General features: G+C 41.0%; 1 protein-coding gene across 3 annotated transcripts in view; it reads left to right on the top strand.

Annotated features, from left to right (window-relative positions):
* Positions 1-13032, top strand: part of LOC106964848 (uncharacterized) — a 45866-nt gene that overhangs the window by 23460 nt on the left and 9374 nt on the right. For all 3 annotated transcript variants that reach the window (XM_015060592.1, XM_015060591.1, XM_015060593.1), the window contains 12 exons: positions 23-173; positions 259-507; positions 1285-1500; positions 4428-4609; positions 4732-4915; positions 5913-6055; positions 7990-8171; positions 8721-8980; positions 9057-9294; positions 9381-9564; positions 10922-11048; positions 12113-12199. In XM_015060592.1, coding sequence (XP_014916078.1) covers positions 23-173; positions 259-507; positions 1285-1500; positions 4428-4609; positions 4732-4915; positions 5913-6055; positions 7990-8171; positions 8721-8980; positions 9057-9294; positions 9381-9564; positions 10922-11048; positions 12113-12199 — 2203 coding nt within the window. The remainder of the gene's footprint in view (positions 1-22; positions 174-258; positions 508-1284; positions 1501-4427; positions 4610-4731; positions 4916-5912; positions 6056-7989; positions 8172-8720; positions 8981-9056; positions 9295-9380; positions 9565-10921; positions 11049-12112; positions 12200-13032) is intronic.

Genomic DNA, 13032 nt, shown 5'->3' on the forward strand with positions numbered 1-13032 from the left:
ACAAACACACGTTTTGTTTCAGACTCACCCAGAGTACCGAGGGCTGAAAGGCCTCTGCCAGTTCCTGCACTTCATCCCCCTGCCTGACGAGGTGCTGGATTTCTTCAAGCCTGTTGCCGGGCAGATTATTCAGCTGCTAAAGGGCAAAGCCTTCCTGCCAACTCTCAGCTCAGGTATTGCTCTCAGCAAGCCCTTCGTAGAAACTAAACCTACAATGTGGCGTCGTGTAACTGTGAGGTTTCTCCCCGCCTCTCCCAGGTGGTAAGGTTGTGTACAAGCAGCCATCGCAGGTCGCCGTCTGTCAGGACGCCGTGATCCGGGACGTGATCAGCGGCGACGAGCTGGAAAAGCACCTGTCTCTGTCCTATCTCCATCCGGGCCTGAGCCCAGCACCTCCCGCTTCCCTGCTCACTCAGATGGGAGTCCGGTACCTGCGGGGATCGGATGTTACCACGGTAACCACGGCCATGGCGAAGGAGCTGGTCAAAGCAGAGGGCATCCATTCAGGTGTGTGGTGGAGCAGTTAAATTTGGTTAAAAAAAATTAGGATTGTAGAACAACAACATAGTTTTAATTATGACCAAACCAAACTGAATGTTTTTTTGCAAAACATTTATTTGCTATATTCACTGTAATTACAACTCTGCAGCCTGGCTGATGGGATTTTATTTTTGTGAAAGAGAGCTTAAAGTATTTAATATTTAAATATTGCACACGTCACGGTAGAGATCGCTGTCATTTAGTTGGAGGGAACTGCAGCAAAATAAACCAAATTGAGCATCTCCATCTAACGGTACCTCAGTGTTTCCTGTTTTCTTCTGAAAAAACAAACACATACATATATATATACACATAACTCGTTTGAAAATGCAACCAGAAAGGAGACTCAACGTAAAAATGACCCAATATTATGCTATGCCTTATTGTTCAACATTACGCATGAATGGAGGCTGAACTATATTAATCAACTGCAGTTAAAATGGATCATAGTCGTTTTCACAGGCTTGAACTAAAACTGCATCCAGTTTAAGTTTCTTTCACCTTTTCTCTCCCAGGAGATGACAGGAGCTGGCTATGTTGGTTTTTCAAAATGGAATAAATTTGCATGTCTCATATTTAAATTCATATCATCTCATCTGCTTCACATGGTTTTAGCATATCTCTTGAAAATGATTAATTCTGAAGATGTGATGGCTTTTATCTTGCCACGATCAATTACATGTAGAGGAAACCAAGAGGAAGCTGCTGAACATTCACTGAGTGAATTAAAACGGTGCGTTTCAGAGGGAGGCCTTCGTCAGCTGGCCAGGCTGCTGGTTTGCAACTTTCGGGCGATGGAGCACGGCTACGGAGAAGCCGAGTCCATCCTCCAGAACCTCAGGGAGCTGAGCATCATCCCTCTGGCTGACGGACGGGTGGTGGCGCTCAGCGGAGAGAGCGTGTTCTTTCCCATGGAAGAAACCGCCACAAAGAAGAAGAAAACAGCTCAAGCTCAGACAGGTAATACTGTAACTTTCTTCTCTCGAGTATGTCTGTAGAAAAGTGCTTACAGTGAGGTTAGTGGTTGGATTATTTACACAGAGATTTTCACTTAGTAACCACTTTGCAATTTCAAAATTCAGTGCGTTTTATTCAAATTTTGTGTGACACCTGCACGTGGTTGGGAAGTGGAAATGAAACAATACGTGGCTTTTTTAAACTTTGACAACTGAAAATCTGGTAAGTGTGGTTTGGATTTGTCAAAGTTCATACCATACGAATGTTCTACGTCACGTTTCTGCTGCACTGAATGATTTGGAACATTGAGGCATTAATTATTAAAATGCCTTACGACTGGAAAATTGAAATTCTTTTAAAGTCTCGTTTCTCTTTGCTTAATAAATAAAGGCCAGCAAGTCGGCGTTTGAAGTTTCACAGGTTTCAAATTAATTGAAATATGACAAACGATTATAAAGAGAAGGAAGCTGGATAAATATCTATCAGAGATCGCACGAACCCTTTGTCCTCAGGCAGAGAAGATATTTTCAAAAGTATGAAACAATTGTAAAAAAAAAAAACCCAGAACATTCTGTTCTATTTTTGTTGTAGCACCCAGGTAAACAGTGCAGATTCAGACTTTCAGATGTCTGACTCATAGAAGCTCAGACGCTGCTTGAAAAGCTGCACCTGCCTCACACTCCAACATTCAGAGACCCGCCGTGCGTGTGTGGGACAAATCTGTCCGCGGTCAGGACGCCGCTGACCTGCTTCTAAGAATAAGCAGATGTACAGACACTTATATCCGAGGAACGCTCGCATAAAAAGCACAGGAACATCCGCCCTCGTTTTGCGTCATCGCGTTCGGAAAAGGCAGCCGAAGCCTAGCTCCGGAGTGCCAAGCGTGAATAATTGATTTTCACACTTTGATGTTAGCTTTCTGCTTCTGCGGTTCAGCATCTTGAATAATCATGTGGGTTAAATGGTCTGGGGTCCCTGCGAGCTGCTCAGGATCCGGAGCTTTCTCTGTCGCCTGTTTCTTGTGTCACTTGATCGACTCCGCTCCAGACACACAGTTATTGTTATATTTGATACAATAAGCAACATAAAAATGTAAAGCAAGTTAGTTTTAAACATTTCTAACAACTAAATATCACATAATGCTGTTGTTATAAATCTTAGCTAATAGGAGATAAGCATCTCGTGGTTGAATTTCAGTTATTCCTGACATTTTCTTGTCCTCCATGAAACGTGTGTTAAAAAAAACTGCTCTGTATTAAAAGTGTCGCTGTATTAATGGTTTGTTTTAAATGCGTAAATGTGTTACAGAAGCCAACATCTACAGTCTTCTTTATTTCCGGTCTTTGGGGGTTCAGCCGATAGTTGAAAAGGAAAATAAATGCTGTCCTGGATTGGCTACTTCGCCAACACCGACCAAGTAGTGTGTCAAGTGGCATTGCTTCTAGGTGTTTTGGCTTCCCTTGTTGGATATTCTGAATATTTTAGCTGCATTTCATGAAAAAAAATCAATACTTAGGCACATTTTCCACAAATTATTGGCTTTGCGTTCCACAAAAAAAAAATAAAAAAATCTGCGAATACCATAACGCAAACATTCGGGGCCCACATTACGTCAGATGGAAGGTGTTTGTTCCCAGACTGGTTGCAGCATGGACAAAATTTCCCCGGTACCAAACATATTGGGTCATCCATTACAGTCTTGAAATGTAATAAATTAGCAATAAATAAAAATAATGGTTACAAAGAGTGTTTTTTTGTGTGTTATGACTGATTAGCAGATACTTCTGGCAGTTTAGCATTTATTGGTTTTCTTGACGAAGGCTGGTGGCAGAAGAGATGGTTTATCCATAATGACATAGAGGGCAGTTGATGCACACACCTCCAAATTGTGCAGCTAAGCACAATTTGGAGCTTAAATGAATCCTTCCCAAGGGAATTGGTGCAGATTCAAAGGAAAATGTATTGATGTTGCCTTAGAAAAGTCCTCGGATCTTCCTTAACGAGGAGGATAAAGAGCAGGAACCCCACCGCCTTTGATGCGTAGTTTGTATAAAATCCCAGAGAGAATCTCTACTCCACGGTTTTGGAAACGTACTCTGTTCTGTTTGCACGACGAGTCCTGACAGGGGATGCAGCTGGCGGCAGGGACTCTTTTGGTTAGTTTTCAGGTCAGAGACCGAGCTTTGGGGAGACGCGAACAGAGATGAGTGTGATAGCTTCAGAGAGACGGCTAAGTTAAAGACGGTGTTCTTCTGAAATATTGAGCAGTGCTGGCATCAGCGGGGAATTAGACGGCAGCCTCAGAAAGCAGCAAAGTAGGTCAACAGAGGTTTTGTGTTTTAAGGTGGTGAGGAATGTTTGGGAACATGTCCAAAGTGAAAAGACATTTTTACTGAAAGCCAAAGTAACTTTTAAAGTCTGATTTAAAAACATAACATGCTTTCTGCCAGTGGTTTGATATATATCTAGGTTTATACAGTGTAACCTCTGGAGTTTATTGAATTTTCTTCTTAGTGCTGTTTGTCGTTGCTAAATTCCCAGATTTCCCTGGGAATACGGATCGCTGTGATCTGTCTTGAACTAAGGCAGCAGAACTGATAGAAACGCTGAGTTTGCAGTCAGCCATGCATGTAATCCACCATTTATAGTCATGTCAGAATTTTTCCATCTCATATCAGCTCTGTGACCCTGCTAGGCGGTGAATGATGCGGCGAATTCAGCGTGACTTGCCATCAGCACAACCAAGATTTTGTGGCGAATCTCTGACGATTTTTATAAACCTCTGATCTGCAAATACTGATTTTGGCCGATTCCTATTTTATTTTTCAAATTATTTATTTACAAAATTAAAAATATTATGCATGGATGCAGCCTGGACAGCTCATACAGTTAATATATATTCTAAATATTCCATTTTGTCTTTTTTTCAGGACCGCTGTCTGCGTTGTACAAAGATCTCAGTGTGGTCCAGCCCTCTCTGTTGAACTGTTTGGGGCCTCTGGAAAGCCAGCAGATCCGAGAGCTGCTCAAAAGGCTCGGGGTCTACGAACTGGAGCCGCAGGAGCTGCTGGAGCAGCACATCTATCCCACCATAAACAGCAGCAAATGGAAGGTGACTGAAGGCAACTTTTAACATCTCTAAATGTCATTAAAAAAAACCTTTACAAATAGTTCTGTTTGATCTAAACTGTTTTCTTTTTCTCATTTTTTTGTTCCTGCTTGTTCCAACTCAAGTCAAAGCCTGAGTCGGTGGTCGTGAGTTACTTGGTCTTCATCAAGCAGCATTCCTCCTCTAGCCAGGAATACTCGGACATTGCAGTACCCGTACTGACCTGCAGAGGTCTGCTGTGCCCCGCTGCCGAAAGGGTGCATTTCTCTGAGGAATACGGCAACATCGACCTGCCAAAAACGCTGCCTGGTAGGAGATAACGCACATACACGCACACGCATACACACACACACTCACACACACACACACACACACACACACACACACACACAGACGCACTGGTTCACACATACATTTCACTTCTAGACGTTAGAGATTTGCTTAGGCCTCTTGCATCTTGACCAAACTGGCGGAAACCAAACAGTTTAGAGATTTATGCAATTTTTTCAGCTGTAATTTAAGCCTTATTTCATAGAAATCAGATAAGAAATTAGAACGCTAAACATTTTTGTGACGGATTCTTGCACATCCCACCTTGGAACAGTATGGTGCGCATCACTAGCTGTAGCGGCTAATAGGCTTCGTCCAGACCAGTAACATACATAGTTGTCCACAATGTTAGTGTTGTATGGAAGAGGATTAAAGCCACTGAGAAAAATAGAGAATTTTGACTTAAATCTCAGAATTTTGACTTTTTATCTCAGAATATTAAGGTCAGAATCTCTTGTTTATTTTTAGTAGCCCTAATCCTCTCCTATGTATTAAGCAGCTGTGAAGTGTTAATGTAATGCACAACAGATCAGAAAATCTACTACACCCTTCAAGTCCAGAGCATCTTTAAAGGATGCACACTTTGATTGCAGCTTTGAATCATTTAACAGCAAATATTTGATGTTAAAATCAGATTGTTTTGCTTCAGTAGTTTTCAGAATAACAAACGTCTTCCACAGGCGTTTGGCATTCTCCTGCAATCCGCTGATGCCAGAACCTCGGCGGGCTTTGGCTCCGTTTTAGAAAAACAGTGCGGCAATCTCCTTTCTGGCAGCGCTCAAAAGCAGTGAAGCGGATTAATTACACCTTGCTTGGATGATAAATAACTGACATTAGCAGCTAAAAACTGCACACCCGGTTACCTTCCCACATCTCGGTTTGCTCTGTGGCTCACTCCCACCATGTTTCTAATTTCCTTTACTTGTGCAAAGCTCCGTCTCGCTAACCTGTCGGTTCTGCCCTCGCGCTCCACCAGGCTGCGACTGGATCCTGCTGAGTCCCCGTTATGTGCAGACAGACGGCGATGTGGCTGGATGGAGGGAGCTGTTCGTCAAGCTGGGGGTCAGGGACGGCCTCATCCTCCGCAAACAGCGCCGAATTCTGACCCCTCAGGAACTGGTGAGGAGGAGAAATCATTTAAATGACATCGTCATGTAAATTTTAGGTCAATGCAGTTCACACCGCAAAAATGCAAAATCTAGTCTAGTTTGGTCTAGTTCCTTGTTTGAATATCTTAGTACTCCTGAAATAAGACGAAACTAACTTACAGGTAACTTTTCAGGAAGATATAAGGGCTAAATTCCTTAATATTGATGAAATAGTACTAGTTTCACAGGCAGATTATTTCACTTATAACAAGATATTTTCCCCATGTTAAAAGTGGAATAAAATGTCAGTGGAGCTATTACTTTTACAAAAGCCGCTTCTCCAATAGAGCGATTTTAACTGGTTTAATCATGAGCAGCACATAGGTGAAAAGAAACAAATCCAGATTTGCCAAAAATGTAATATTAGATGAATGGATAAAATAGATTTATTGCCCAGCCCTAGCCAGGAGTGCTTTCTGCGGGAAAGAAGGACAGAGTGTACAGAGTTAATTGGAGCAGTGAGTCTGTCAATGGTTTTACCCCTCCACACAGATAAACCAGACTAGATTCAACAATAAGAAAACACAAAAACAAGTGGAAGTCATTTATAAATGGAGAGCAGCAGGAGAAAATGCCAGGAAAAGTGTTGTGTTTCGCAGCAGGATACTTCAGGTAAAACCTAAACCTCTTGTTCAAATCAAAATTCTGGCGAAAGGACAAAAGCTCAGGACAGCACAATCCGTACGCACACAGCTGTGAGCAGAGCCGAATCTCCATCTGCATCTGTGAGTCATCGTGACAAATAGGTTAGTGATTAAAGAGGAAAATGCGAAGGGTTATGAGTCACACTAGGAACAAGAGATCAATGGTTGCATGAGGTGCATGATGTGACATGCGGCACAGCCGAGCCCAGCCCATCCCATTCTCCTGGTTCCTCTTTTAGCCTCAGCAACAGACACAAGGCATAAAACATGGATATAGAATGAGGATTAAATCAGCTTTTGCAGTATAGGCAGCTGTTTTTTTTTTCTTCATCCAGTTCTGGGAAATTGTTCTCTGCTTAACGCTGCATGTTAATACAGGATGTCGGCGCATCCTTAAAAAGTCTTAAATTCATTTAAAAAGTAAGCTGGACTTAATATGTTAATCACAAGGTTTAAATGTTGTCTTGACAGGATTATTTACTTGTATATTCTGTTTAATGTTTTTTCCCTTGGGACTTTTTTGTCAGGCAAAAGTTTGAGTCACAATCAGTCATCATTGAGTCATCTCTGACTCGAGACAGTTGAGGCTACCGCTAACCAGCTGCTAATATACATTTACTAGCTAGCTTGCTAGCTTTTCTGCATAACTGGAAATTTGTTCCCAGTTGTTTGGGCGAAGTTTGTACATTTCTGTGGAGATATAGATCTTAAATTTAATTCATAATGCTCTTAAAATGGTCTTAAATATTAAATTTATTTTAAAAAGTACGATTATTTGCTCTCGTATATTCCGTTAATTTTTTTTTTTCGGGACTTTTCTGTCAAGGAAAACATTTGAGTCACACTGAGACTTCTTCATTGCGTTCTCTGACTCGAGAGGCTGCCGCTAACTAGTTGCTAATGTAACCCAGGTAGCTAGCTAGCTTTTTTTTTATCTGTCATGATTAAGTTCAAATTATCGCCAATTGACTGGACGGCGTTCATAGATACAGACATTCATAATGGTCACAAAAAGGTCTTAAAATGTCTTTAATTTTGAGTTGATGAAACCTACAGAAACCCTGTAATAATATCATATTATTACTTTGGTTTCTTTTTAGAGATTGCACTGAAAGGTCAGAGAGAAGAAAGTCTGAGTAGTACAAATCTGAGAAAATGTCCAAGAAAACTGCGGTCAGATTGGCCCCAGACAGATTTAAACACTAAAGTGAAATGTCATTAGTTACCGTGGGGCTCATTATTTCCCCTGCTCTTCTCTTAGGCCTCCAGTCACTGGTCAGCTGAAAGTGCAAGGTGGCACCAAAGTCCAGGAAGTGACTGCGTGCTCGACGACTACCCCTGTGAGGAGTTCCACGCTCTGGCCACAGCTCAGCTTCCCGGCTCCCTCCTGCTGCAGCAGCGGACGGCTCTGCTAGAGCTGCTGCAGACCAACTGGGACTCCGGGTAACATTGACTGTATTTCTACTATCTATTTTTTTTTTTAATTAAGTTGGAGACTACTCTTTTTTTCTCCAAATATCAACATGCCGTAGACGACAATGTAACCGTCCTCCTTCTTCAAAAGTTTCCGATTTTTCTTCCTTTCAGAACTCAAAAGTAACAAAAGTTATAGTCGTTTTTTCAAAGTGTCATGTATCATTTGCAGCTCTAAATGAATTTTCCTTTCTATTATAAGTTTCATACAATAGAAAGCCTAGCAATTTTTAGACTGAGGGCAAAAATTGCTCTATTTTACTTAAGCTAAAGGTTGTAGACCTTTAGCTTAAGTAGATGGCCATATCTTTACAAGCTGCCAGTTATTACATACCATTTCCATTTTCAGAAGATAGATTGAAGAATGGTCTTTAGTCAAATAAAATGAGGTTTGTGTTTGTAATGTGGCCAAATGGAAATTCAAGGGTTGAGTCACTTTGCAGTCATCGTGCCCATTGACACAGTTCAAGTATGGACTTGTTTCGCCTCCTCCAACTCTATCCTTTCTCAATTTTTCAGACACCGTTACTCTCAGTACCTCACGGCTCAGGTCGTCGACAGCAACAGCGGATCAGTCAAACACACCAGGTCTACCTTTTACCATCAGCTATGCAGCCTTGAGTGGGTGCCAGCTTATCGCCCTCTAGAGGAAGAAAAACAAGAGAGAAAGTACCTCTGTCCCAGCTCAGTCTATCTGATGTCGCCGGAGGTCCACAGCCTGCTGGGAACTCACGTCTTTTATGTGGACATACAGTCCAGCGAATTCAGCAGAGCTCTAGGTAGAAACGCGTCCACCAGAACCAGTACTTCAGTTCTATTGCAGTTAGCTTCCATAACTTTCCATCTTCGTTTTAGCAATGAGAGAGACTATCACGGTGGAGGTTCTGATCCAGTACCTGAAGGAATGGTGCATCAAGCCAGAAGAAGGCGACCCAGAGGAGAGGTCCGCTGCAGCCGAGACGGAGGGAGCACATTTCACTACAGCCATTACGCACATCCACAACGTCTACAAATACCTGAGGGACAACTGTTCCTCTAGCAGCCTGAAGGAGCTGTTCCAGCACACTCCCGCTGTGTTTGTAGAGAATAAGAGGTACAGTGTGATCTGCACCTCTTTCCTTTGTGGGGGTTTTTTTTTAGTCATAAGTTTAACACCTGGTAAATCTTTTTTTTGCCCAGGCACAGTGATAACTGGTGCTCAGGACGCTTCTATCACCTGAAGGAGGTGTGTTGGAGCGATAACACCTGCTTGTTCCAGCGGTACAGACAACTCACTCAGAGGGAGGACAGCCCCGTCCTGCAGCCCAAAGTCCTGGCTCCTTTCTACAGCCAGCTGGACGACATGAGGGACTTCTTCCTGAACGTAAGCTCCTCCAATAAGGCCATGCCACTCTAATGCATCTGCCTAACAACAGCCACAGAAAAGGTTGATTTCCTGCCTGCTTAATTCACTCTGAGTCACACGTTTGACGTCAACCTGGGACCTCTCAGTGAGCTGAGACAGCTGTTAAAACCTTATAAATATCCTGCTTTTTATGACTTGTGAAACCTGTGGTATATTTCCCTGTGGTTGCTCATAACAGAATGCTGAATTTTTCCTTTAACACCATTGTGAATCAAACACCAGGCATATTTTGAAGGCTGGCTTAGATTTCATTTGATTCTGAATAGATAATTATTCGTGTCTTACATTATAAATTCTGTAAAACAAATATCAGTGGGTGGAAGACTTCTGGACACGTTGCCATATCACTTTTATATAAATGATGCTCTCTCTTTGTTCTATTTGTCTCAGAAGAGCTTGATCTGGCAATGACATCACATCCAAGCTCATTGCGCTCAAGTTACAAAACGTTTATTACCTATAAAGGCTGAAAACAATCCCTTCCTCCCCACTTGATTAGTTATAAGTATAAGTAATAAATTAATACAGGGGGAGCTAAGTGTGCTAAATATTTCCAAACTTAGCAAAAGCGCTAATCAAAAAGTTAGCTCTGCTGCTAGCTGATTAGCAGAAGTGTGCCCACCACTGGCCAATCAAAATTCTGTCTTCAATTGACATTCTTGCCGGGGGTTTTTTACTGGCCGTGGAAATTTGGCTTCTGAGACCAAACTTAGGTTTATTTTATTTGTGCATCTTTGGAAAAGATGGTTCTTTATAGTTAGCATCACAATTAGCGACCTCCGATAGTTTTACAATTTGCAGTATGAATGTTCTCCATTTGGATGTGACATTATTTCCAGAGTTGATCTTCAGGCTTGAACATATTAGTGGTTTCACTTAGTGCCCAAAAGTGTGATTTGTAGAGTTCAGTTATTTTATTTTAACATGTTAAATGTGAATTAATACTCATTAATAATAATCATTTGGTATTCCTAGTAGCAGTTAGCAGCACAACGGTTAAGAAATTCTACTGTTGTCCGACTTGTAAGCAGAAAGTGCCCAACTCACATTGCTTCCCTATTAGATCACTTACATAGACAAACAACATTGACCTGTAAAATCATTAGTTATCTTTATTTAGATATGTAATTTTGATTAGATGGAACGGTACCTGACAGCAAAGATGTTTCTATGTAGCTTGCCGAATTAGCCCGTTAACTTGAGCTGGTTGAGAAAAGACCGAAAACGACATCTGGCATATGAGGTGGGATAAAAGATGCAGAATCATATTAATGTGAGTTATTGATGCGCCTGTGGCCGTATCTCTCCCATGCAGTGGCTGAACGTCGACGACAGTCCCAACATGAAGCAGTACGTGGGTTTGCTGGAGCTGATCTGCTCCTCGGTTCCCGTGCCGACCGCTGAAGTGCTGCAGGATGTGTCCGTACTGTTCGCCAAACTCGGTGAGCGCTTTGTTGCAGAGGCTTTCTCACTTGGTGCCTCGCAGTTCTTCACTCTGTCCCATCTGTTAACAAGTCTACTCTTTAATGAGGATGCAAAACTATTTGTTACGTCCTGCCTAATTTTTGTTGGCTTGTTGTCATAACTGTAGTGGCAAAATGTGTTGGCAAAAAAAGAAAGTAAGCAGGTGGAACAAATTAAGGCTGTAGAAAATCACTTTACCTTCTAGAAGTGTCCTTGTAGCTGTGGAGCTAAAGATGAATGTATCCATTCTTGTCCGTATAGTTAAAATGCTCCCTATAGTTTGTCACTTTAAAGTTATAAACTGCAATGCATTTTATTGCTATTTTATGAGGTGCAGCAAGTCTGACTAGGTGTTTTGCAACAAAGCATAGGCAAATAATTTACTCTCTAATTCTGCAAAGCTTATAAAGACCAGTGCTGCTCAACACCAAGAATTAAATAAGAATTTCCATATAGCTGTTTAGACAAGTCACTTTTTTAAAAGTTTTCCTCCATTTTTCTTAATCACAATTTCTCCTCCACTTTGACAAAAACCCGAATCTTGCTTGTAAAGTTGAATGAAAGTCCATCCAGTTTTCCAAATAATAATAATGCAAGTCGTTTTAATGTACAATACCCTACATAATATAGCTCTAAACTGCGATATTGTACATTTATAATGCAATAATATTTTGCTCCAGTAGGGACAATGCTTCCCAAAAGGTGGTTTTAGTTTTTTTCACCTTAAATGTTTTTATTTGTGGGCTATATGAACATAAACTAGAATCACAATTGGCATTTATTGTGATAATGTTCACAGTGTCTATACATGATATGATAAATCAGTATAATCCCTAAATATTTGTACAAATTTTTGATAATTTTCCACACTTGTCAGCTGCATAAAATCCTACTAAATCATATCGAAGCTAGCTTTGTTAAAATGAACTCATTAGATGGAAATAGTCAGTAGAAAACACCACAAAAACATAATCGGACAACAAATTAAGACACAAATGACCTTTGATTCTTTTCACTGTTTTTCGTCTTTCTGTTTCCTCAGCTCAAAAGTGTAAGCGTAAAGTGTTTGGAGACCAGGAAAACGCTCCACACACCAAATTTGATCCGAGTTACAGCTCCCAGTTGAAAGGTGAGTGACTCGTCTTTCACCTCTTTAATCAGACTGACTTTCAAACCTCATCCGTCGGTCCGTCAGAGATAGAGACGCGATTTAAACACAGCTTGGGAGAATTTGGTGCGGATTTGGTACGGTAGCCTGGAAATATTCTCCCTGGGGAGAGAAAGTACCGAGGCACAAATTAACACCAGGCCTGAAGTAATCAGGGAGTGGTAGAAAAAAATGTGTTTTTAGTATTACACACCTATCACACATCATCTGACTAGACACTTGGTATTTTTTATTCTTTCCTCCTTCATCCTCCCTTAGATATTTCATGTCCTTCAGAGAGGGAGAGGTGTGAAAGAGACGGATGGATTCTCAAAATGGAGGATGGTTGTTCTAACAGGATTCTTCACTCAGCTGAGCGTTTCAGCTTAGGCAGCAGTTAAAGTGACAGGTTACAGATGCTTGCATCATCACTCGGTGTTTTGCACACATTATTCAGTTCCTGCTCATTCAGCATCTGTGAGTTTTATTTTGAAAAGTCAACAGATTTGCTTTCCTTTTATTTTATTTCTTAAATTTTAATTAGAAAAGCAGTAAAAAAAAAATCTGAGTAAAAATCATTAGTAAAACATAGAACTTACTTATACAATACTCTGCTCTATAAGACATGAAGGCTTTTATTTTGAAGAGTACTTTTAAGTCTTTTTTTAGACATTTCAGGATAAACTCTTTAAGGTTGGTTTGGTTTAATTATTAATGTGGATTTTACTTTTGTAAGAATCTGGGTCATAAAACATTGAAACAGTTATTTTTAAGAGCATCTGTAAGATTTATTTACAAAGTTTGTATTACTAACC

The sequence above is a fragment of the Poecilia latipinna genome, unplaced genomic scaffold, assembly GCF_001443285.1.
Source record: "Poecilia latipinna isolate Pla-1442-1.1 unplaced genomic scaffold, P_latipinna-1.0 Scaffold1727, whole genome shotgun sequence".
NCBI classification, from domain to species: domain Eukaryota; kingdom Metazoa; phylum Chordata; class Actinopteri; order Cyprinodontiformes; family Poeciliidae; genus Poecilia; species Poecilia latipinna.